The sequence below is a fragment of the Capra hircus genome, chromosome 5 (assembly GCF_001704415.2).
Source record: "Capra hircus breed San Clemente chromosome 5, ASM170441v1, whole genome shotgun sequence".
NCBI classification, from domain to species: Eukaryota; Metazoa; Chordata; class Mammalia; order Artiodactyla; family Bovidae; genus Capra; species Capra hircus.
Window position 1 is genome coordinate 48,062,247 of NC_030812.1, and position 26,930 is coordinate 48,089,176.

Sequence of the window (26,930 nt, forward strand, 5' to 3'; positions counted from 1 at the left end):
TAAGGTAATTGCAATTTGGCCATGTATGACAACATGGACTATAAATGTATGTCTGCAATAAGCAAAAAAGGAAAAGTTTTTTAGACTATTTTCTCAGCCACTGCTTCCCTTTTGAACTCTTCTGTCACCTCAGCTCATGGCTGATGTCCTTCAGGATGGTTTGATTCCATTCCTCCCACCCCTAACATCCAGAAACCTCCAGACTGCTTCTTTCTACCTGTGGGTTCTCCCACTGTCTAGAAACTTTTGCTGCCACACCCCATCAATAAGGGACTCGCGTAGACCCTAATATTTGTTGAGTGCTTACTAAGTGCCAACATTGGCTCCTTACTTTACACGTTATTTATCTTAATCCTTGCAACAGTGCTGTAAAGGAGGGGCTGGCCTCCCTCCAGTTCCTCATGCTTGCCAAAGTTCTGTCAGAGCTTCCTTACCTGACCTTTCCACTGCCAAAAGCGCTGCCCCCTCTTTCACCTGTTTAACTTCCACTCATGCAGCAGAAGTCAGGCAAGCCTTTCTTGACCCGCTGTGTGTACGTGCTAAGTCTCTTCAGTCGTGTCCCACTCTGTGCAACCCTCTGGACTGTAGCCTGCCAGGCTGTTCTTCCATGGGATTCTCCAGGCGAGAATAGTGGAGTGGGCTGCCATGCCTTCTTTACCACTGGTGCCACCTAGGAAGCCCAGCGAAGTCTAATTACCTATTCTCAAAGCACTACACACGTCTCCTCTGAAGCACTTTATCACAGTCTTAATTATTTGACCAACTCCCTTCTAGCCTGCAAACTCCATAAGGACAAATACTGGTTTTGTACCTTGGCACTGTAGGCATACCCAATGCCCAGTGCCTGGCACACTCAGGAAGATGGGTTGAAAGAATAAGAGGCTAAGACTTTGCCCAAGGCCAGCTAATAAGCAGTGGGATGAAAATTCAAGCCAAGCTGGTCTGACTGTAGCACAAATTCCCCCCAGCCTCTGGATGATATTATTTGGACTGCTAGCTGTCTCCATGGAGAGCAGGCTCGGGACCAGCGTAGCTTCCTTGTGTGTGGCCTCACTGTCACCCTTTCCTGCTAAGTTGTGATTGGAATCCCAGTCTACCTCTCTCAGTCAAAGCTTCACAAGTATACTGGGGCTTCTGTTTCCTTTAAAATCAGAAATTTCATGACTTGGACTAGACATGGTAAGACATGATTTACCTATTTTTTTTAAAGGATATAACTAATTGGACCTAAAGCTTTTGAGCCACAAAAATATATTAGTTACTGGGGATTCAAATAAGAATAGCTTTTGAGCCACAAAAATATATATTGGGTTGGCCAAAAGGTTCATTTGGGTTTTTCTGTAAGATGTTTTGAAAAACTCCAGATGAACTTTTTGGCTAACCTAATATTAGTCATTGGGGATTCAAATAAAAACAGACACGAGACAAAGTTCTTGCCACAGAGGAGAGTGGGAGGACAAGTAAATAGGTTGTTAGTATAAATGCAATAGTAAAGATAAGGGAAAGTACAGGAAAGATTCATCTGGAATGGGAAAGTTTTGCCAAAGAGGTGACATTGTACCTGAGTCTGGAAGGTTAAGTCAAAGTTTGCTTGGTAGACAAAAGTGTGCATGCTCAGTCACGCAGTCATATCCAGCAAGGGCAGGTGGTAAACATTTCAGACACAGAGAAGGGAGCAGGGTCTGTGTGAAAGCATGGCAGCTGAATGGACTCACAACTCTCTGTCCCTGGATCAAAGCCTTGTGAGGCAAGACATGAGAGAAGAGGTTGTGGGCAGAGCCTGATGTAAAGCTGTAGCTGAACTCCTCCTTGTGATCAGAAATCATTAAGAGTTTTAAGTGGGAACAGTGATGTGGTCCAGCTGGCATGAAAGAGGAAAAACTGGATGATAATGTGGATTGGAGGGGATAAATCTGGGAGTCATTAATTAATAGAGAGATGGGTCAGGGACAATTAACAGCAGCATGGGTGAGAAGTGTCTGAATTTTGGTAGTAACAATGGGAAGGAAAAGAAAGGGACGATCTGAAAAATCAATGAGGATTTGTGGAGGTGATTGGTGAAAAAATAGTTTATAAAGACTAACACATTTATAGGTTGGACAGCTGGTTATGGACTGCTTGCTATCTTAGGAAATAAAAGTGAAGAGGTTCTTTGGGAAGATAATGGGTTTGGTTCAAACATGTTAAGTCTAAGGGGAGCTGTCTTGTGGATAGTTGTTGATATGAATCTAGAACTCAGAAGAAGGGTAAAAACTGGAGATAAAAATGTGGAGATCACGGAAACATAGGTGTAAGTTGAAGACAGAGAAACAGATAAGATACCCCAAGAAGAGAGCAAAAGCAGGAAGAGGAGCCCAGAAGTTGTATCCTGGAAACATTAACCTTGAAGGCAGTGGTTCTTAACCCTTTTTTTGAGTCATGGACTCCTTTAAGAATGTGATAAAAGCGAGGGTCTACTCTCCCCAGAAAAACAGTCACATTTATGGAAACACAAAAGCTATGGATTCTCTAATGGTGTCTAGGCCCACATCTGGACTCTGTAAGGGGCAGTTATAAAAGGAGAAGCATGTGAAGATCATAGAGAAAGACATCAGAGAAGGAGAGAGAGAAGAGAAATTGTTGTAATGTATAGATCAAAAAAGAGAGAGAGAGAGAAAGAGAAATTGATTGTAATAAAAAACATTTAAGAGAATATTTTTGTTTGTTCAGTCACTGATTCTTGTTGGACTCTTTGTCACCCATAGACTGCAACATGCCAGGCTTCCCTGTCCTTCCTTATCCCCCAGAGTTTGCTCAAACTTATATCATTGATTTGGATGCCATCCAACCATGTTATCCTCTGTCACCCCCTTCTCCTGCACTCAGTCTCTCCCAGCATCAGGCTGTTTTCCAAAAAGTCGGCTCTTCACATCAAGTAGCCAAAGTATTGAAGTTTCAGCATCAGTCCTTCCAATGAATATTCAGGGTTGATTTCCTTTAGGTTTGACTGGTTTGATCTTGCTGTTCAAGGGACCGTCAAGTCGTCTCAGGACCACAGTTCAAAAGCATCAATTCTTCAGTGCTCAGCCTTCTTTCTGGTCCAACTCTCACATCTGTACATGACTACTAGAAAAACCATAGCTCTGACTATACAGACCTTTATCAGCAAAGTGATGTCTCTGCTTTTTAATATGCTGCCTAGCTTTTCTTTTGTCATAGCTTTTCTTCCAAGGAGCAAGGTCCAGCTCTCAATGGATTTAACAACTTGGAAGTCATCAGTGACCTTTTAAGAAAGCATGTTATTAGTAATGAAGGCAAAAGCCATACTGTAGTGAGCAGAAGACTGATGGGCAAGAAAACCAAGCCCATGAGTACTGCCCAAGCCCGTCCTCTGGCAGCATCGTAATGACAGGAAGGAAGAAAGATAGCCCGGTAGAGACAAGGTCGGGTTTTTACCCTTTTCATTGCATTAATATAAATGAGAGAAGATGACGTTATTGATGCTGCCAGACTCAGGATATGGGAAGGAAGCAAGATGGAATGTGGATGTGCCTATTTGTAGGTGGATGGAGGAAAGTGGAGAGTATTCCTGTATAACAGTCTTGTGGATAAGATATTGTCATCATTTGAGTAAAGAAAGTAGGAATGGGCAGAGGACGTCTATGGAAATGTGTGTAGGAGAAGAGATGTTTAAAAGAATTGCTCAGGGGTCCTTGGAAACTACTGGAGCTGGCCACATAGATTTAGCTAGTCCTCAGGCTATGGATTTTCAGCATTGGTATTCTCCAGGAAATTCCTTTGATTTTGTTTCTTGACGAGGGATGATTGGTGTATGTATGAGTAACAATTTAAAATAGCAAATATCCAGAGGAGCCTAGAAAATTAAAAAGGCTAATTGTGTTACATGTTCTAGGCCATGGTTTTTCCTGAAGTATAAAAAACATTTATAGTGGTGACTGTTACTCAACTGGATAGAGCTTCTCCAGGTTTGGCTGCAAAGAATGTAATCAATCTGATTTTGGTGTTGACCATCTGGCGATGTGCATGTGTAGAGTCTTCTCTTGTGCTGTTGGAAGAGGGTGTTTGCTATGACCAGTGCGTTCTCTTGACAAAACTCTGTTAGCCTTTGCCATGCTTCATTTTATACTCCAAGGTCAAACTTCCTGTTACTCCAGGTAGTTTTTGACTTCCTACTTTTACATTCCAGTCCCCTATAATGAAAACGACATCTTTTTTGGGTGTTAGTTCTAAAAGGTCTTGTAGGTCTTCATAGAACCGTTCAACTTCAGCTTCTTCAGCATTACTGGTCAGGGCATAGACTTGGATTAATGTGACATTGAATGGTTTGCCTTGGAGATAAACAGAGACCATTCTGTCATTTTTGAGACTGTATCCAAATACTGCATTTTGGACTCTTTTGAGGGCTACGCCATTTCTTCTAAGGGATTCTTGCCCACAGTGGTAGATATAATGGTCCTCTGAGTTAAATTCACCCATTCCAGTATATTTTAGCTCACTGATTCCTAAAATGTAGATGTTCACTCTTGCCATCTCCTGTTTGGTCACTTCCGATTTACCTTGATTCATGGACCTAACATTCCAGGTTCCTATGCAATATTGTTCTTTACAGCATCCAGTTTTACTTCCATCACCAGTCACATTGACAACTGGCTGCTGTTTTTGCTTTGGCTCTATCTCTTCATTCTTTTTGGAGTTATTTCTCCACTCTTCTCCAGTAGCATATTGGGCACTATCGACCTGGGAAGTTCATCTTTCAGTGTCTTATCTTTCAGCAAAAATAAGACCAGGAACTGACTCAGATCATGTGGCTCAGATCATGAACTCCGTATTGCCAAATGCAAACTTAAATTGAAGAAAATAGGGAAAACCACTGACCATTCAGATATGGCCTAAATCAAATCCCTTACAATTATACAGTGGAAGTGACAAACAGATTCAAGGGATTAGATCTGATAGACAGAGTGCCTGAAGAGCCATGGACAGAGGTTCGTGACGTTGTACAGGAGGCAGTGATCAAGACCATCCCCAAGAAAAAGAAATACAAAAAGGCAAAATGGTTGTCTGAGGAGGCCTTACAAATAGCTATGAAAAAAAGAGAAGCAAAAGGCAAAAGGGAAAAGGAAAGATAAACCCACCTGAATGCAGAGTTCCAAAGAATGCCAAGGAGAAATAAGAAAGCTTTCTTAAGTGAACAATGCAAAGAAATGGAGGAAAACAATAGAATGGGAAAGACTAGAGAGCTCTTCAAGAAAATTAGAGATACCAAGGGAACATTTCATGCAAAGATGGGCACAATAAAGGACAGAAATGGTATGGACCTAACAGAAGCAGAAGATATTAAGAGGTGGCAACAATATACAGAAGAACTATATAAAAAAGATCTTAATGACTCAGATAACCATGATGGTGTGATCACTCACCTAGAGTCAGACATCCTGGAATGCAAAGTCAAGTGGGCCTTAGGAATCATCACTATGAACAAAGCTAGTGGAGGTGATAGAATTCCAGTTGAGCTATTTCAAATCCTAAAAGATGATGCTGTGAAAGTGCTGCACTCAATATGCCAGCAAATTTGGAAAACTCAGCAATGGCCACAGAACTGGAAAAGGTCAGTTTTCATTCCAATTCCAAAGAAAGGCAATGCCAAAGAATGCTCAAACTACTGCACGATTGCACTCATCTCACATGCTAGCAAAGTAATGTTCAAAATTCTCCAAGCCAGGCTTCAGCAATACATGAACCGTGAGCTTCAAGATGTTCGAGCTGGATTTAGAAAAGGCAGAGGAACCAAGGTTCAAATTGCCAACGTCTGCTGGATCATTGAAAAAGCAAGAGTTCCAAAAAATGATCTACTTTTGCTTTATTGGCTACGACAAAGCCTTTGACTGTGTGGATCACAGTAAACTGTGGAAAATTCTGAAAGAGATGGGAATATCAGACCACCTCCTGAGAAATCTGTATGCAGGTCAGGAAGCAACAGTTAGAACTGGACATGGAACAACAGACTGGTTCCAAATCAGGAAAGGAGTACATCAAGGCTGTATATTGTCACCCTGTTTGTTTCACTTATATGCAGAGTACATCATGCAAAATGCCGGGCTGGATGAAGCACAAGCTGGAATCAAGACTGCCAGGAGAAATATCAAAAACCTCAGATATGCAGGTAACACCATTCTTAAGGCAGAAAGTGAAAAAGAACTAAAGAGCCTCTTGATAAAAGTGAAAGAGGAGAGTGAAAAAGTTGGCTTAAAACTCAACATTCAGAAAACTAAGATCATGGCATCCGGTCCCATCACTTCATGGCAAATAGATGGGGCAACAATGGACACAGTGACAGACTTTATTTTTGGGGGCTCCAAAATCATAGCAGATGTTGACTATAGCCATGAAATTAAAAGATGCTTGCTCCTTGGAAGAAAAGCTATGACCAACCTAGACAGCATATAAAAAGCAGAGACATTACTTTGCCAACAAAGATCCATCTAGTCAAGGCTATGGTTTTTCCAGTGGTCATGTATGGATGTGAGAGTTGGACTATAAAGAAAGCTGAGCACTGAAGAATTGATGCTTTTGAACTGTGGTATTGGAGAAGACTCTTGAGAGCCCCTTGGACTGCAAGGAGATCCAACCAGTCCATCCTAAACGCAATCAGTCCTGAATATTCATTGGAAGGACTGATGCTGAAGCTGAAACTCCAATCGTTTGGCCACCTGATGTGAAGAACTGACTCACTGGAAAAGACCTTGATCCTGGGAAAGACTGAAGGCAGGTAAAGAAGGGGAAGACAGAGGATGAGATGGTTTGATGGCATCACCAACTTGATGGACATGAGTTTGAGCAAGCTCTGAGAGTTGGTGATGGACAGGGAGGCCTGGCATGCTTCAGTCCATGGGGTCACAAAAAGTCAGACATGACTGAGCGACTGAACTGAACTGAACTGATTGCTCGACTAGTTCTGTAAATTTTGGCCTCTGAAAATCTAATTATGAGGTTACAGATTTTTTTTTTCTGTTTGGCTGTTAGGAGCAGAAAAACTGGGCATTGGAAGATATCTTGTCCCATAGTATTCTAGTATATGAAATTGAAATTATATGAACAAAGAAGTCAAATTAAGGCATATCTCACAGCCATTACCAAGGTAGTTTAATGCATCTTTTTTAAAACATAAAGTTAAGGGGAGATGTCTGGTTTGTATGATTTTTATCAAAGAAGTTAATACTGTCCATGTGGATTCAAGAAAAATATATTAAATAATTGAAGAAAATTACCTGAAGCTGAAGCTAAGAAAAATAAGACCTAATATTAAATATGGTACAAGCCATCACTGACAATATCTCCCAATATTTTTAAGCCCATTAAAAATTTTAGCACTTTTTATCAATAGACTGAAATATGTATACCTCTAGAGATAACTATATATTATACAGAACTCTGAAAAAAATGCAATATTAACTTTGCTGTGTAGATGTACTCCCCAAATTTATTGGTACATTTTATAAGTGTTATTATGTACCCCCTGCAAAATGTGATGTGCTGAAATACACTACCATGTGAATTGTGTGAAGGGGAGAACAAGGAGATGAGATGCTGATGAAGAATAAATGAGGTCTAAGTGTGATTGCTCAGTTTTTAAATAATTATTAAAGGAATAACTCTTAGTACATTCTCCCCCACCCTGTCCAATGCGTGAATACCCAATGACGCTTCTGAAGCTTTAAGAAAAATATATTCAAATATAAATCTTGAGATGTGGAGGACAGAATAGAAAAAGTATTCCTTTTTCTTTGTTAGAACTGAACCCTCCCTCTCCCATCTCCTCTAGGACACCTGCATTCAGACTGCTTTATTAGCCCTTCCACAGTCTCCGATAACTTTTCTGTCTTAGTACTTGGGAGAAATTGTAGCTGTGCTCCTGAGTTCCTCCACACTGTTCTTCCGCCATACTTATAGACTGTCCCTGGTCTCCAAAGTGCCATCTGCACCTCTTGGAATGATGTTTTCTTTCCTCAGTCCCTTACCTTACCCCACTCAATATTGCCCCAGATAGTCCTCCTTCTTAGGGCCCAATTGTTAGGTTGGCAGTGACCCATAACTTTGCAAATGTTTGAATCAGGGCAAGATTATTCTAAGAAGGAGGTACTTGTCCCAGAAGCCTTGAGGTCAGAGGCCCCACTGCTGCATATGATCTCAGAAAGATAGCAGTGAACAGTCCTAAAGTGGGATCTTAGTTCCCTGCCCAGGAGTTGAACTGGGTAACCTAGATACAAACCAGGAATCCTAGCTGCTAGGCCCCCAGGGGCTAGAGGCAAAGTTTCCCTGGCTCTTACCTCCTTTGAAAGCAAGAATGTTTCATAGAGGCAAAAACTGTGAAAACAGGCACAGAGTTTGTCTTCAGGGACAGCCTAACATGTGAGAGCGCAGAAGCAGTTTAAGACAGAAGCAAGGCAGAAATACACACCCAGAGAGGAGTGTGGGCATCCTGAATGAGAAGCACAGCTAAGTCAGAAGCTAGGCAGAGATGCACACCCAGAGAGAAAGCATATGGGCCTCCTCTCTAAGAAGGGGCACGGTAAAGAAGTGATTTAAATCACTTATATAGGATAGTACTTCTGGGTCTTTGTTTACTTTTGGCCAATTTTTTTTTTTCCTCATACCCGACTGATTGATTGACCCTGCCCAATATATGTGTGCAGCCTTTTGCTAAGATGGGTCCCCCTGCAGAGGCCTGTTGGGAAATGTCCACACTTATTATGGGGTAGTGACCCCTCCTTTTTTAACCCCCAAGGAGCCTTCCTGCACATGTGCAAGACAGGGAAGTTTTCCTTGACCTCAGAAAAGGCCATCTTATCTCTTTAACAGAGCTCAGCTTCTGCCATTAGCTTTGTCCTTCGAGTGTCTGAATGAGAACAAATCTTCAATTTTATTCCACTTGACAAAAACCAACTGTTCAGTCTGGGGACCCATCTATTTCTTACCTCACCTCCATTGCTCTTTCCAAGGAAAATTTTGGGAGTCTGATGAGTGTGTGCTGAACACGATTTTGTTTAGAGCCTACATGGTTTTTATGGTGCTAGTGGTGGTGGTTTAATCACTAAGTTGTGTCCACCTTTTGCAACCCCATGGACCATAGCCTGGGAGGCTCCTCTGTCCGTGGGACTTCCCAGGCAAGAATACTGGAGTGGGTTGCCATTTTCTTCTCCAGGGAATATTCCCGACCCAGGGATCAAACCTAGGTCGCCTGCATTGCAGGCATATTCTTTCTACTGACTGAGCCACCAGGGAAGCTGGGCATGGTCTTTACGCTGATACCCATTTTTTCAGTCTTCAAAAGAACTTAAGAAAACCTTTTTCATTGTTTAATGCTTTGCTTTTCTACTTCCTTATTAACTCTCCCACAAAAAATAAACAAATAAACAATCCTAACTTTTGGTTTTATCTAATACAAAATAGCAATTTAATTCTCTATTGCACTGCTTTCCTATCTTTAGGACTCTTAAAAGAGAGTGACTAGCCAGGGATTTGTCGGATAACCAGGTCTGTTTTTGGTTTGCATGAGCAAGGATACTTCCAAACCCTAGGAGGAAAAAATGGAAAATGTCTTAGATATTTCAGATTCATGTGAAGCCAAACCGTGTGATCTCCTGCCAGTTTTAGTTTACAAAACTCTTGTGGTCCCGGGTGTGTTTACTTGGACTTTAAGTTTTAGTATTACCATTATATTCCAATAACTTCACTCCCTCAACCGGTCCACTGACTGTGGTCTAGTCTAGGGTGTGTAAAAAATGATTACTAGAATAGAAGAACTAGGCAGATCGAAATTCTCTCTTTAAGCCTTGTTAATCTCAGTGTCAATTTCATCCAAGCCAGCGACATGATGAAATAACTACCCTGCATGAGAAGGTGTTTTTCTTTTTGTTTCTGAAGCAAATTCCTCTTAGGGCCAGTTTCAAAAGAAAGCAGGAAAAAAGTCATTGTTGATATTTTAGTGACATTGCAATTGCATATTGTAATTGACAGAACACAAAGTTTATGTAAATTTTATACAACTTTACAAATTTGGTAGCTCAATTGGTAAAGAATCTGCCTGCAATGCAGAAGACCCTGGTTCAATTCCTGGATCAGGAAGATTTGCTGGCGAAGGGATAGGCTACCCACTCCAGGATTCTGGCCTGGAGAATTCCATGGCCTGTATAGTCCATGGGGTTGCAAAGAGTCGGACACAACTGAGTGAATTTCACAAATTTAATTAACTTTAAAATTTGTACAAATTACTTGTCTTTATAATTATACATATGTAACTTATAGGAGAGACGCAAGTGGAAAATATGAACCAGAAGAACACTGGACAAAGTCATGTTTTAGAACTGGACCTTATTTATATTATTTGCTTGTATTCTTTCTGGGAGCCTGATTGCCAAGGTTTTGTCCCTAAACAAGCATGAAACAGTTACAAACTATGCCCAGACTGGCTGGATATCAAATGTCAATGTTTGTTTGATCTTTTCTTCCAAAACCTTCTCTATTCTCTATGTATGCTCGGGTGACTGGCCAGACAGCAAAATAAAAGAGACTCTATCGACCCGTAAAAGTAATTTACCAATTGCCAAAACAGAGAAGCTGCCGCATGTCAGTAGAATCAGACACTAATGCCACTTCACCACAACAGAGTGTTCTGGATGCACTGGGCTTACACATCTGAATGCTTCCTGGTAGGTCATTCATTCATTCAACAAATATTTATTAAATCCCTTGTGCTGTGTACAAGGCTGAGTGAATCTCCAGTAGAGTGCTGGAAAAAAAATATAATCCCATTCTTAACACAAAGAATCCAAGATGTAGATGAGAATACATGATATACCCATGTGAAAAGTTTCTTAGTAATACGTGGTGGTACATGTTTAAGGGCCAAATTGGTTTAAGTCCTATCACAGGTCAGAATGGGCTTCCCAGTGGCTCAGCAGTAAAGAATCCGCCTGCAGTGGAGGAGCTGCAGCAGACGCAGGTTTGATCCCTGGGTCAGGAAGATCCTCTGGAGAAGAGCATGGCAACCCACTCCAGTATTCTTGCCTGGGAAGTCCTACAGTCAGAGGAGCCTGGTGGGCCACAGTCTGACTTGCAAAGTCAGACACGACTGAAGCAACTTAGCGCACACACACACGGGTCAGTGTAAGTGAAAACACTGGAATACAGGCATCGCTCTGGTATGTTCAGAGCAGGCCAGTTGAGCTCCAGCAGCATGTCCCTGGTGCGGAATATTAAGAAATAAGAGAAACATGGAGCCAAATTGTGGCGAGCATTCAAACAGGCTAAAGGCCTTATCCTGGAGATAAGGAGAAATAGGGGAACGATGATGTGACAAAAGTGATACTAAGTCAAGAAGATGCATGCACCCCTGTGTTCATAGCAGCACTGTTTACAATAGCCAGGACACGGAAGCACCCTAGATGTCCAGCAGAGGAGTCAGCAAAGATGTGGTACATACATACAACCGAATACGGTGGTTGTTCAGCTGCTCAGTCATGTCCAACTCTTTGTGACCCCATGGACTGCAGCACGGCAGGTTTCCCTGTCCTTCACCATTTCCCAGAGTTTGCTCAAACTCATGTCCATTGACTGGAGAAGGCAATGGCACCCCACTCCAGTACTCTTGCCTAGAAAATCCCATGGACAGAGGAGCCTGGTAGGCTACAGTCCATGGGGTCGCGAAGAGTCAGACACGACTGAGCAACTTCACTTTCACTTTTCACTTTCATGCTTTGGAGAAGCAAATGGCAACCCACTCCAGTGTTCTTGCCTGGAGAATCCCAGGGACGGGGGAGCCTGGTGGGCCGCCATCTATGGGGTCGCACAGGGTCGGACACAACTGAAGTGACTTAGCAGCAGCAGCAGCATAGCCACTGACTTGGTGATGCCATCCCACCGTCTCATCCTTTTCACCCCTTCTCTGCCTGCCCTCAATACTTCCCAGCATCAAGGTCCTTTCCAGTGAATCTGCTTTTCTCATAAGGAGGACAAAGTATTGGAACTTTAGCTTCAGCATCAGTCCTTCCAATGAATATTCAGGATTGATTTCCTTTAGGATTGACTGGTTTGATCTCCTTGCTATCCAAGGGACTCTCAAGAGTCTTCTCCAGCACCACTTGAAAGCATCACTTCTTTAGTGCTCAGCCTTCCTTATGGTCCGACCCTCACATCTGTACAAGACTACTGGTAATACTGTAGCTTTGACTATACAGACCTTTGTTGGCAAAATGATGTCTGCTTTTTAATACACTCTCTAGGTTTGTCTTTGCTTTGCTTCCAAGGAGCAAGCATCTTTTAATTTCCTGGCTGAAGTCTCTGTCTGCAGTGATTTTAGAGCCCAAGAAAATAAAGTCTGTCACTGTTTCCATTTTTCCCTATCTATTTACCGTGAAGTGATGGGACCAGATTCCATAATCTTTATTTTTTGAATGTTGAGTTTTAAGCCAGGTTTTCACTCTCCTCTTTCACCTTCAACAACAGCCTTTTAGTTCCTCTTCGCTTTCTGCCATTAGAGTGGTGTCATCTGCATATCTGAGGTTGTTGATATTTCTTCTGGCAATTTTGATACTAACTTGTGATTTATCCAGCCTGGCATTTCACATGATGCACTCTATATAGAAGTTAAATAAGCAGGATGACAATATATAGCCTTGATGTACTCCTTTCCCAATTTTGAAACAGTCCATTGTTCCATATCCAGTTCTAACTGTTGCTTCTTGACTTGCATACAGGTTTCACAGGAGACAGGTAAGGTGGTCTGGTATTCCCATCTCTTAAAGAGTATTCCACAGTTTGTTGTGATCCATACAGTCAAAGGCTTTAGTGTAGTCAATGAAGCAGATGTTTTTCTGGAATTCCCTTGCTTTTTCTAAGACCCAACAGATATTGGCAACTTGATCTCTGGTTCCTCTGCCTTTTCTAAATCCAGGGCTTCCTTGGTGGCTCAGCTGGTAAAGAATCTGCCTGCAATGCAGGAGACCCAGGTTTGATCCCTGGGTCGAGAAGATCCCCTGAAGAAGGGAATGGAGAATTCTCTTGCCTGGAGAATTCTATAGACAGAGGAGCCTGGTGGGCTACAGTTCATGGGGGTCACAAAGAGTCAGACACAACTGAACAACTAACACAATGGAATATTACTCCACCATAAAAAAGAAAGAACTACTGCCATCTTCAGCAACATGGATGCATCTAGAGAATATTATGCTTAGTGAAGTAAGTGAGAAGAAAAGAAAAATGCTATATGATACCACTTATATGTGGAATCTGAAAAAAATAATACAAATAAGTGTTAGTCACTCAGTCACATCTAACTCTTTGTGACCCCATGGACTGTAGCCCTCAAGACTCCTCTGTCCATAGAATTATCCAGGCAAGAATACTGGCATGCGTTGCCATTCCCTTCTCCAGAGGATCTTCCCAACCCAGGGACCAAACTCGGGTTCCCTGCATTGTATGCAGATTCTTTACCATCTGAGCCATCAGGGGAAATTTATATCCAAAACTGAAACAGACTCACAGATAGAGAAAACAAACTTGTGATTACTAAAAGGCAGAGGGGATTAAGGAAAGGCAAATTAGGAGTATCAGTTCAGTTCACTTCAGTTCAGTCCATGTTGTATCAGTCAGTTCAGTTGTGTCTGACTCCCTGCGACCCCATGAATCGCAGCACGCCAGGCCTCCCTGTCCATCACCAACTCCCAGAGTTTACCCAAACTCATGTCCATTGAGTCGGTGATGCCATCCAACCATCTCATCCTCTGTCATCCCCTTCTCCTCCTGCCTTCAATCTTTCCCAACATCAGGGTCTTTTCAAATGACTCAGCTCTTCGCATCAGGTGGCCAAAGTATTAGAGTTTCAGCTTCAACATTAGTCCTTCCAATGAACACCCAGGACTGATTTCCTTTAGGATGGACTGGTTGGATCTCCTTGCAGTCCAAGGGACTCTCAAGAGTCTTCTCCAACACCACAATTCAAAAGCATCAATTCTTCTGTGCTCAGCTTTCTTTATAGTCCAACTCTCACATCTATACATGACCGCTGGAAAAACCATAGCCTTGACTAGACAGACCTTTGTTGGCAAAGTAATGTCTCTGCTTTTTAATATGCTATCTAGTTTGGTCATATCTTTCCTTCCAAGCAGTAAGCGTCTTTTAATTTCATGGCTGAAATCACCATCTGCAGTGATTTTGGAGCCCCAAAAAATAAAGTCTGACACTGTTTCCCATCTATTTGCCATGAAGTGATGGGACCAGATGCCATGATCTTCGTTTTCTGAATGTTGAGTTTTAAGCCAACTTTTTCACTCTTCTCTTTCACTTTCATCAAGAGGCTTTTTAGCTCCTCTTCACTTTCTGCCATAAGGGTGGTGTCATCTGCATATCTGAGGTTATTGATATTTCTCCCAGCAATCTTGATTCCAGCTTGTGCTTCTTCCAGCCCAGCGTTTCTCATGATGTACTCTGCATATAAGTGAAATAAGCAGGGTGACAATATACAGCCTTGACATACTCCTTTTCCTATTTGGAACCAGTCTGTTGCTCCATGTCCAGTTCTAACTGTTGCTTCCTGACCTGCATATAGATTTCTCAAGAGCCAGGTCAGGTGGTCTGGTATTCCCATCTCTTTCAGAATTTTCCACAGTTTATTGTGATCCACACAGTCAAAGGCTTTGGCATAGTCAGATCATGAACTCCTTATTGCCAAATTCAGACTTAAATTGAAGAAAGTGGGAAAAACCACTAGACCATTCAGGTATGACCTAAATCAAATCCCTTTTGATTATACAGTGGAAGTGACAAATAGATTTAAGGGACTAGATCTGATAGACAGAATGCCTGATGAACTATGGACAGAGGTTCGTGACATTGTACAGGAGACAGGGATCAAGACCATCCCCAAGAAAAAATTAGAAGTATAGGATTAAGAAATATAAAATTACTATATATAAAATAGATGAGCAACAAAGATATACTGGATAGCACTGATAATTATACCCACTATCTTGTAATAGCCTTTTATGGAATATAATCTGCAAAAATACTGAATCACTATATGGTACACTTGAAAACAACACAATATTGTAAATTATACTTTAATAAAAAAGTGATGTTAAAAAAGTGATGTTTCAGTTAGATATATTAGCTTTTATTATGGCATTAAAGAGACAGGGAGGAAGGATATTTCAGAAATTTTACAGTAATGCCACCTTGAGGAAATAAAGTCTGAGTTAAGGTGGAAGCAATGGGAATGGAAGAGACAGACTCAGAAGAGATTCTGGAGAGACTATTGGGAGAGGCAAGAAATGACAACTCTGAGGTTCAGTTCCTTTGTCATGAAAAAATGATAATACTGTCAACAGAAATTAAGAAAAGAGGTGGGGAGGCTGTTTTGGGGAGGCGATGAAAGAGGCTCTGTGTGCACAAGCACGGCCATGAGGTGGTGTGAACTATTCACACCGAGCATCTCATTGCTCAGGAGGAAAAAGTTCAGTCTGTGCAAGTGCAGGAGTTTTATGACAGAATATAAAAATTGAAGAGCTGAGGCTTGGGTCCTAATGATTTTTCCGAGATTTTGAGCTGATAGGAGCCTTAATAAGGAAATGAAGGAAAAGCAAGATGTGGGAGAAGAATCAGCAGACGGTCACAGAATCCGAGGATAATGAGTTGTGAATCTGAAGGATAAAATTTTGCAGAGAGGTGACAAGAAGAATGCTGAGGAAGAATGTGAGATCTGGCAATTTTACGTCTAGACATTCAGGCGTCAGATTATTTTAAGCATTAGGCATGCTTATTCGTTTTGTTTGGAACTTCAACATTGAACTATTTTCCTTTCTTATTTTAGTAGTTTTCTTCTTGGCTTTCACATACTGTATAGGAGCTATTTTGTATTCCTTTAGTAATTCTCACGCTCAGGGCCTGGCTAATCGGAACATACTTGTATGCTATAATAGTAGTAGGTTGTTGTGAGAATTAAATGAACAGTGACTGGAGTATAGTAAACACTTAGCAAAAGTTATTTGTAAAATTTCAAACTTTACAGCACTATATTCTGTATTTTTGAATTACTTGAAATTTTAGAGGGGACAGATGTGATGCCTTTACTGTTTTAGTGTTTTCCCGTGAATGCTTAGGCCAACATCATAATACGTGAAAGGGGTTTGAGAACCATGGTTTTATGAAGAACCTTTGATTCTTAACTCAGGGGTTCCTGCAATTATTGTGCTTATTAGATTAAGTGTACACCATAAACTCAGAACTTCAAAGGTAAAAAAGAAATACTGGATTCTCTCCATTCCCTCCAAAGGTTAATGCAATTCTCTGCTTCCTTTCTCTATGTCAAACCAAAAAAGAGTGCCAGAGTGAAGGCCTTCTGAGTTGTCCCATTTGTTATTTAAATGATGTCTTCATCTCTTCTGGAAGGAACAACCTGAATATTCAGCCAAGTTGCTTGGAAGCAAGTTAAATGGGCTCTAGCACTCCTTTCTTGATAATATTTGGGTGTCTTTTATACTTCTCTATGAAAAGAAAATTTACTGCGTGGCAAACCAGGCCAGCAAGATTCTCAGCAACTTAATTTAGAAGTGAATTATTCTTCTGAATAGACCCATTCTTTGTTTGAGTACAAGGCAATCTTTTCATGTGTTTCCCAAATAAGCACCCCAGTTACCTCTACCTGAGTTTCCACTAATGTCACTTAGTGTAACAAAATGTACTTTTTCTTAATAGAGGTTTTATGCTTTCCAGCATGCTACCTCCCTATTACAGTTCATACTCTGGGCTCCTTTTATCTTACTAATAAATCTGAAATTTGTAAGACTTGTTCCCAAACTTTAAAGCTAGCTCTCTGTTCCCTTTGGCATAGAATTTAGGTTTTATTTGCCCCCAGATAAGTTTTTCCAGGAGAGAGTTTGGGACTAAGAATAGTTATTATATTATAAATAAAGTAAAAGCAGAAAGTCCTATCTAGGAGTTATAACATTAATAAATCTATCACTTATTTCATCAACCATTTTCTGTGACTTTGAGGGAAGTACTTAAGCCCTTAATTTAAATGAGGAATTTATTTCATCTCTACCTCACGGTGATGATGATTTATTTGTAAAAACATTTATATGGTATTGGTGGTTTGGATAGATTGCTTTATAATGACAGTGAAACTTTGAAAGAAGTCTGTTCCACTATCAGACAAAAAATTGCTAAGTGATTTTCAACTTAGAGTTTTTAAGAAAGCAGTGGACATAAACTTCTTTTAAAAACAAATATAACATTATGAAGAAAACTGTTTATTTTAGAGATTAGAGCATGAATATCTCTAAAAAGAAAGCCAAACAAATAAAAATGGTTTTCTCTGGCAACTGTCTTTTGCTGATAAAATCCAAAGAAGAAGCCATTTTAACCAGTTCCTGCTTTGTGATACAGTCTTAGAATTGTAGCAGAAAAGCCATGATGTTTACTGATTCTCAAAGAAATCAAAGGGTCACCCTACCGTGAAATTTGTGATTGATAAGATCAGAGTATTGGTTGGCCAGATGAGTTCATTAAACCCAGCTACATCCTGCAGTGAGGTCATGCCAACGCTAATTATAAACTCTCTGGGACTGAATATAGCACATTCATGCTTCCTAACCCACCTTACATGATCATACTGAAAAACAGCAACAGCAGGGACTTTCCTGGTGGTCCAGTGGTTAACAGTCTGCCTTGCAATGCAGGGGTCTCGGGTTCAATCCCTGGTCAGGGAACTAAAATCCCACACACCACAGGAAAACTAAGCCTGTGTACCACAACTACGGAGCCTGTGTGTTCTAGATCCCACATGCTGCAACTACTGAGCCTGCCCATCACAACAAGAGAGACCGCACGCCACAAGGAAAGATCCTGCAGGATGCAACGAAGACCCCACATGCCATAACTAAGACTTGAAGCATGACAAATGATAATTTAAAAAAATAATAAAGAAAAAGAAACTGGCAAAGGTCGTGTTTGCTTGTTATGAAACGATAATAACAGGAGACCCAAAGGTTCTATGAAGTTACGTTTTTGGACTAGGTGAAATTCTTTCCCACATTGGGTGAACATCATCAAAAGCTTCTGAAAGAGACATTTAGAAGCTGCTTAAATACTGAGTGTTGTTTTCTTGAAGCACAGTTTCGGGAAGAAGAGCAAGAGATTTGAATACCTGAGCACAGCCATGCTAAATAGAAGGCTAAGAAGAATATTTCATCTATGATCAGAGATTTATACAAGTAGAGCAGGTGATTATCATCAGCCACACAGAACTGAAAGCAGAGTATATGATTTATGTCTGTTGTTAAATAAGTGTATTTATTTCACTATGAGAGGCATGGAACCATATGTAGAAAATTGGGGAGAGAGAGAAAAGGCAAAAAATCAGTTACCATCAATCCTATGCAGTCATTCTTTTTAATCTTCATTTCTCGTCTTTCATCCTTTTTCTTATTAACCCAAAAAACAATTTTTAAAACTTGCTGAAATTATATTTGTTTTTATAAATGCAATTTTAAAATATATCATCCACATAAACATAGATTTAGTGTATAATGTGATAAAGCTCAAAGGTATAATTATGGAGCAGCAAATGATAACGTGGTATTTGAAGCAACATAGCTTCAAATTTTATTTTCAATAAAACTGAATTGTTTTATTTTCAACATATTTGTACTCTGTTCATTCAACCCTTTTCCAATGTTAAATGTACTACAAATACAAATATTTTGAGTAAGTCTTGGCTTGTAGTATGCCATTCGTGAGTGATGTTGTTTTATCGTTGGTAGTTATTATTACTGTACTTGGTAATATAAATAACCAAAAGTTACTAACTATAAAGGCATACAGCACCAAATCCTTTATAATGCTAACCAAGATATGTTTTAGAACAAAATGTGAAATGATAAATATAATCTAGTAAAGTGTAGAGGGAAGTACAGCTGGTAGAAGACATTTAAAACACTTGAATTCATGAAATGCCATCTAAGAAGTAGCCCATTTTTAATAATCATTGGTTTTCTTGAAGGGACATAATTAATGTTCTTGCTTTCAAAGGAATTCTTTCAATTGAATGACCTCTCCTGATGATACTCCTTTCATCAGACTTCTTGCAATTCTCTGCCTTCCCTTAAACAGGGTAGGAATTAACTCCTTGTTGACTCTTTATTCTCAAGGCCCTCCTAATGAATGAATTTAGTAAAATTAATTCACACAACATTTTTACCCTCCCAGGAAACCCTTCCCAGTGGTCTTACGGAACCACTGCCACAAGTCAAAGAAACAGCTGCAGTGGAATTTTAGTTAATAAAGGTGCTCCCTTTGACCTGGTAAAACCTTGAAGTGCTTTTCAGCTTGATACAGGTGTGACAATATCCCTACAGATTACCTTATAAGATTAACCTTTTACATTCTCTTACTCATGAAGTTCTTAATGCCTAATACATTGATATTGTGACTTAAAACAGAAAGTTGTGTCAGTGTCTACCATGTATCTCTTATATCCTCCATGTTGGAAAATAAATTTTATAATGCATGTAAATATTTTATACTGCATGAAAGAAAGGCTGTATTTTTTTAAACCTCTTCCTAACCCATGTTTATGTAATCAGCTTAATTAACCAATCCAAATTCTGGATATCTCTGCAGATAACTGCAGAACCACTTAGTCTGCCTAACTCTCCTTTTGGTATCTGTATGATTTGTTGATTGTTCTTTATCCCTAAGCAAGAACACATTGTTTCCATTACAAGTCCCTTTAATAACCCAGATGAGAATCAGTTAAGCATCAAAGTTCTACAGTGAGATTATACATTACTACTATCAGTAGTTCATGGCCATTCAAGTAACAAGAATCATCTTCTCAACTAGATTCAGTGGGAAAGTGAAAAATGTTTACAATGCAAAGTTTTATGGCTTATTGTCATATTGCAGAGGTGGTTTTTACATTTTTAGACTTTTCTCTCCATAATTAAATTGAGATGTTACATAAACCTTCCAAAGGAAATGATACTGAAAAATAAATGTTAACACAAGATCATTAAATTTTGGACTTTCGTATCTTCTTTTGCATGTAGGTTTTTGCCTTTGTTATCACTTATTTATTATCTTTCCAAATTCTGATCCAAAAAGTCACTTCACATTTGAAAAGAATTAAAAAATGACCCAAGAAACAGATGGATTTTATAAGGGCTAGTTGAAGATTGTTTTGACATCACCTATTTCCTTCAGAGCATTTTTCTCAATCCTTTTAAGCTGAAAGGCTACCTTGTAAATATCTTGGATATGTGTTATTAATGTTTTGGAAGAATCACTTCTCTCCAAGCAGTCTAATTCTAGAGTTCTAAAACCCAGAAGAGAGAGTTATGCCTACACAATATTTTAGGTGTCATGTGTTCCAGAATTCCTATGGTGAAAAATGTCAGTATTCCATCAGAGGGATGATGAATTGAGAAGTGCCTTCCCACTCTCTGTGGTTTCCATGGTACTGATTGTCAATGCCTTCTGTTGTAGGCAGAATACTTCTATGAATTCCTGTCCTTGCGCTCCTTGGATAAAGGCATCATGGCAGACCCAACCGTCAATATCCCTCTTCTGGGAACAGTGCCTCACAAGGCATCAGGTGGGTGGTCTTTGCCTCAGACAAAGGTTTATGCTTAAAATATAATAGTGGTGGGAATACTATTTGAGATCCAAATGTCATCCATCAGAGAGATTACAGGATATTTTCTTGAAGAGAGCTATTGATTTTAGGGGAAATCAGTTGTTATGTCCCAGTTTCCTTTGGACAAAAGATTAGGATAGGTGTGAAGAAATGGAAGTTTTAGAATTTCCTAAAAATTCAGTTCATAAATGATTCCAGATTAAAAAATGAAAGTCACTGTATGAAGTATACTTGGCCAACAAGTGCTAATTAATGTAATGCATATAAATGTGGCAAAGATACAAACTAAGTGATTGAGAGGGAATGGAATAAATCAAGAAAAACTTCCCCTAAATGAACATTGTATTAAATAGGAATTCGAAGTAGAGAAGAGACATGCAAAAGTGGGAGAAAAGGGTTCAGTCTTTCAGATCTAATCATCTTTCTCTGCTTAGAAAATACGGTATGCAGTTAGGTATTTAGAACTTTTCAGCTTACAAAGCACCAATTCATGCATTATCTAATTCACGTTCTGGGAGAGAATCAAGGCTTGAATTACATCTCCATTTTACAAGTTAGAAAATCGAGGCTTGTGAGGTTTAACTGACTTTCCCAAAGTCATATATTAGTAGTAAGTGGCGAAGCTGAAACTAGAGCCCAGTTTTAATGACTTTTAGAAAAATACAGAGATCTCTTATGTTAACATGTTCCAATATTTCCTTCTGCCTTGAGTCTATTTTTTTTTTACATAATTGTAGTAATAATTGTTTTTACATAATGTTTTTCTGGCTTTTAATATTTTAACGTAAGCATTTTCCCATGTCATTGTAGATTTTTCCAAAAGTTGTTCTTAATGTGCTTATAATATTCTATTTTCTGAACATACTATAATTTATGTTCCCTTATTGTATCTTATGTAGATTGTTTTTAGGGTTTGCATACTAAAAATAGCACAGTAACCATTCTTTTTTAAAGTAATAGATGGTCAATACACCACGGCTGTCAATACAAGGCCCTGCATAGAACAGGCATTCAAAAAACACTTGTATTAATGTGTGTAGCAGAATCGTAAAATTCATCTCATTATTTTGTTAAAATAGTTTCTTAGAGGTAAAATTATCGTGTCAAAAGATATGAACTTGAACTTTTTTAAAGGCTCTTAGACCAAATTGCCAAAATCCCAAACTACTTTCTGCAAAGGTTGCACCCGTTGGTACCTTGGCTAGCAGTGTGGCAGACAGCCTGACTTATTGCAGTCTCATCAACATGGGTTATTAATCATGTTAGCAGTTTAGATGGCTTAAAAAGTGAAAAGTGGTTTCTCAATGTTCCTTTAATTTGATTTTTTACATGCCTATTGAGGTGGGAGACTATTTTCTTGTATCTGTTAGACAATGTAAAATGTCTGTATGTTGTGCTCATTTTTTGTGGTTCTTTTCATTAATTTGCAAAGCTCACTGTAAAGTATTTGTAGTTTTTTTCAACTTATCATTTACGTTTTATTTTTTTTTGAGGAGGGTTTAAAATCCTGTGTGGTCAAAACTATCTTTTCATTTGTGATGGATCGCATTCATTATTTGTGGGCTTTTTAATGATGGCCATTCTGACCAATGTGAGGTGGTATAGTTTTGATTTGTGCTTCTCTAATAATTAGTGATGCTGAGTATCTTTTCATGTGCCTGTTGGCTGTCTGTATCTCTTCTTTGGAGAAATATCTATTTGAATCTTCTGCCTATTTTCTGATTGGGTTGTTCATTTTTTTGATATTGAGCTGTATGAACCGTTTGCATATTTTGGAGATTAACCCCTTGTCAGTCACATCATTTGTGAATATTGTCTCCTAGTCCATAGGTTGCCCTTTCATTTTGTCTATGGTTTCCTCCCTAAGGAGCTCATTTAAATTGATGAAACAGGAAATCAGGCACCCTTACAGAGTCCATTTTCAGGTTGTGATTATCTACTACTTCCAAATGTATCTGTATTGATGCATCCCAGCACTGTAAGAGTTGAGACTAAATAAGCACAGAGTTTTTCTAATTTTCTGGCATAGGTGCCCACGTAAGTATAGACAGGAAGAGTGAATCTGAGTTTCTCGTGGGTCCTCACAATGCTGCTGCTATGACTCACGGCCCTCTCGGAGGATTTGCTTCCAATCGAGATGGAAGTTCCCATGAAGGAAAAGTCCTTGGGTTCCGGAGATACACTCACCCAAGGATGTGAATATCCCTTTCCAAATACAGGAAAACCCCAGTTCTGCTCAGGTGATTGTACCTGTTCTCTTGCATATTGCTGCATCATGGAGACAAGAAAGTTCTTAATATGACCACCAAATTCTTAGAATAGGGTGTTACTCAGTCTTGTGCCATGTCAGTTGATGTTCTTTTTTGATCAAAGATAATTTTCTATAAAATTTTCTCGATATTTTTTGATCTTTTAAGAAGTGATCAGGAATACGATAAATATACAACATGTCTCTCAATTTCCATTTTATATTTTTGAATTTTTCCTTCATCTTTTTCTGTTATTAAAGAACTGCAAACTCATTTAACCCTTTGAAAATTCATTAATTAAATTAATTGCACAGTGACACCTGTTCAACTTAATCTTGTATCTTTGGATTTCTAATCAAATGCTGTCTCCAAAATCTTCCCAGCTTTATTAATTTTTTCGTGTCTGCTGGAAACAAAAAAGCTTACTGAAAATCTACTTCTTGGGATGTTGAAACTGTAAGGTTTTGAATATATATTTCAATCGGTTACGTTTAGAGAAAACATCATTTACTAATAATTTAGAATCTTTATAAATCAAATGTAGAGGGGTAAGTAGATGATGCATTAGACAAGATGAGACTAAAAAGAACAAACCTAAAAATAAATAAATAAATAAATAAAAATAAAAAGAACAAACCTGGGATGAGGTGACTCATGCATGTGCGTGCATGTGCACACACACACACTTTACACAGATAACCTCCCCTCCTACCCCATAGGTTTTTGGAAGCAGATGTAGGATTTGTTTGCAGAAATGCAGGTGCAGGAAGTTTATGGGAATTTTAGTCCATTGCAGGGCGTTATTCATTGCCTCATTAAGCTCAGTACCCCCAGCCTGAGCAATGAGGGTAACTTGAATTATTAAATAGTAATCAAATCAATGTGTCTTGCTCCTAAGCATCCAGGTAACATTCGTTACTCTGCTGGCCTATTTAATATCTTCAAGCTGCTAAGGTGTTCTTTTCTCCTACAGACTGTTATGTGCCTAAGCATTGCATGAAATAGAAAACTCTTGATCTTTAACAGTTAGGAAGTGCCTGCCTTCTGGCGTCAGAAGGGAACAAAAAGAGGATGGGAAACAAACTGGATGGTTCAGTAAAATACCTGAGTTGGATAACAAAAAACATTTTCCATCAAGCCAAGGCTTGGCCTGTTGGAACACTCAGTCTCTGTCATCCCATGAAACCAAGGCAGCAGGAATGTTTCTCAACCAAGACCATCAGGAATCCAATGAGTAGGAACTGTCAAATAGGTGTTAATGCTGGGAGGACCATCTTCTTCTCAGTGACCCCCGTTCTGACCAGAAAGTGAAGCCCAGAGTAGATGCTCAGTAAATATTGCTGGGGGAATGAATGGCTGTCAGCACAGCATGGAGCATGGATGACTACTTGTGTTGAATGATTTATATTCATGGAGCAGCATATAATCATGTGATATTGAGGATGAGCTCTGGCCTAGCCTGCCTTTCTCATTTCTTCCTTTGTTGGGAGGCAGTGGCTTGCATGACCAAGGCTGAGGCTGTGTGAGCACTGTGCCGGTCTCAGTGTAGAAGAGCTATTTAATCAACATAAGTTTGTTGTTTACGTCTATAGAAGAGTTAGTTTATGTGCAGTTGGTGGCACATCAGTGTGCACTTGAATGCCATGTGAGTTATGTTCAATCTACTTGAGTTTTTCTGAGTTGTAATTTACCCTGGTCTTGATTATGCAACCTAGATGGCACTGGAATTCACAACATCTGGCCTCATTTCCACCTAGCTTTTGGTAAAAGTGGCTCTCTACTCATAGGCTTATTGCTGCAAAAGCACATGGTAACTTTCACGTTTCTGTTTTTCCTTGGAAATAGAGAGCGTGTGCTGTTTCTCCCTTTGAGGTCTTTTTCTTTACGCGTGTGTTTTTTCTGAGTGCACGTTGTTCATATTTTACTCCGTCTCCCACTGCCAAAGGGGTATTTCTGTTTCTTTCTGTGTATGTGTGCAGGTGTGCACATGTATTTGTGCAAGTGTGTCTGTGTGTATAAAGTTATATGGATGTGTCTCCCATAACGTATATCTTTGTTACTGTCAGTGCCTAGTTTGTGACAATGTACTAGGTGCTAAGGGTATAAAAACACATACCATATGGTCCTTCCCTTTGAAAATCACATTCTTAGCAAAGGATTTGTTGTTTGTTGTTGTTTAGAGGCTCAGTCATGTCTCACTCTTTTGTGACCCCATGGACTGTAGCCCACCAGGCTTCTCTGTCCATGGGATTTCCCAGGCAAGAATTCTGGAGTGGGTTGCCATTTCCTTATCCAGGGGATCTTCCTGATCTAGGGATCAAACCTGCATCTCCTGCATTGGCAGGTGGATTCTTTACCACTGAGCCACCTGGGAAGCCTAGCAAAGGATACAGAATCATAATCAAATCATTAGATTATAATGCAATTGTATACAGAGGTATATGTGAAATGATGTCATGGGGGAGGGCAGTGTTAGGGAAACCTACAGAGGACAAGTGCTGTTTAATTTGGGTTTTGAGAGGTGAGGGGGAGAACACTGGACAAAAAAGAGGAGAAAAAACATTCCAGGCAGCAGGATAGGTGTGCAGAGTCAGGTACTGCGGACATGCACCACATGTTTGGGAACTGAAAGAAATCTATTTTGAGTTGAGCATAGGTTATATACAAGTCCCTGAAAATGAGGCTAACTAAAGTCAGATTTTTTTTCTAAGCAAAATTCTTTGAAATATGTTTTAAAAGGTGTTCAATTATAATTCTTATTACCTGAATGGTCTTACAGATAAAATTTATAAGCAGAAAACAGGACAAGTAGAATCTGCAGAACAGGAATAAAATTTCTATTTCACATTTCAAAACTGAAAAGTGGGCAAGTGTAATTAGCACAATTTATACATCTTTCATTTCTACTTTTACTTTAAAAGTGAATTTATTGAAACTCATAAACTATGTATCTCCTAACTTCTGATCGTTATTTCCTAGTTCCTTTCAAATCATTCTGTGCTGAGGTTAAGATAACAGTTATGTTTACATGCCTCCTATATCAAAAGAGGTGAATATATATGGGAAAATATTTTTACCTAGGGTGAGAGGATTTTTCATGTGTTCATCTTTCACCGGAAGTTGAATTTGTCAGGTTGAAATTACACATATATAAGTAAAATAAGCATAATTTTAAACCTAGAGTTTATTAGATACTTTACATGATGAAGATAGAAAATACTTCATATTATATTAATGTTCATTGAGCATAATTTTAGATTGGTAAAATAATTCTTTTCTGTTGATTTACTCAGAAGATGAAGGTGTCACATCTTTAGTTTTCTGCCAAGATTGCCTCAGGTTTTCCTATTCAAAAAGATAAAAGACTTTATTTTCCTCTATTTGCATTTGGCATAATTTTGCAGAACTATGCTAGATGTGTGTTTTTTTTTAATGACTTTTTACAATGAAAGACATGTTTGATGGTGAACAGTAACATTACAGTTTTAACCTTTCAAATGACAGGTCTTTCCACACACACACACACAAAATGTTTTTAACTACTTTAGTAGTATTATTATTGGTCTTATGGCTAAAGAAGGAGACTGAGGCCTGAGAAGTTTAACTAAACCGCGTGATCCATCCGAATCAATGGATCATAGCAAATGCAATTCTCCACCTGATCCTGTTTTAAGCATTAGACAATATGCTCAGAAGACATTTATGCATCTGTTGTGAAGTTAAAATACAGGCAAATTGAACTTAGGTTATAAAAGTTGAGACCCAAAGAATCCAGTAATTGCAGACTCAAACATTGCAGCTACTTTGAACTCTAACTGGTCTATAACTTTAAACATGAGAATGTTTGCTTTATTTTTCTAGACATTTTAAATGATTGAAATATCTAACTGTCACAAAATATCTCCAAAATAAATCATTGAGACCTCAGTGCCACAAAAGCCTGGGGTTTTTGTCTTGTTTGCTAAAGCACCCCCACTACTTAGAACGGT

At 39.2% G+C, this 26,930-nt stretch overlaps 1 protein-coding gene across 2 annotated transcripts in view; it reads left to right on the top strand.

Moving 5' to 3' along the window:
* The window catches only part of WIF1 (WNT inhibitory factor 1), an 86,489-nt gene that overhangs the window by 34,598 nt on the left and 24,961 nt on the right, over positions 1-26,930 (top strand). For both annotated transcript variants that reach the window (XM_005680217.2, XM_005680218.3), the window contains exon 3: positions 20,542-20,650. In XM_005680217.2, coding sequence (XP_005680274.1) covers positions 20,542-20,650 — 109 coding nt within the window. The remainder of the gene's footprint in view (positions 1-20,541; positions 20,651-26,930) is intronic.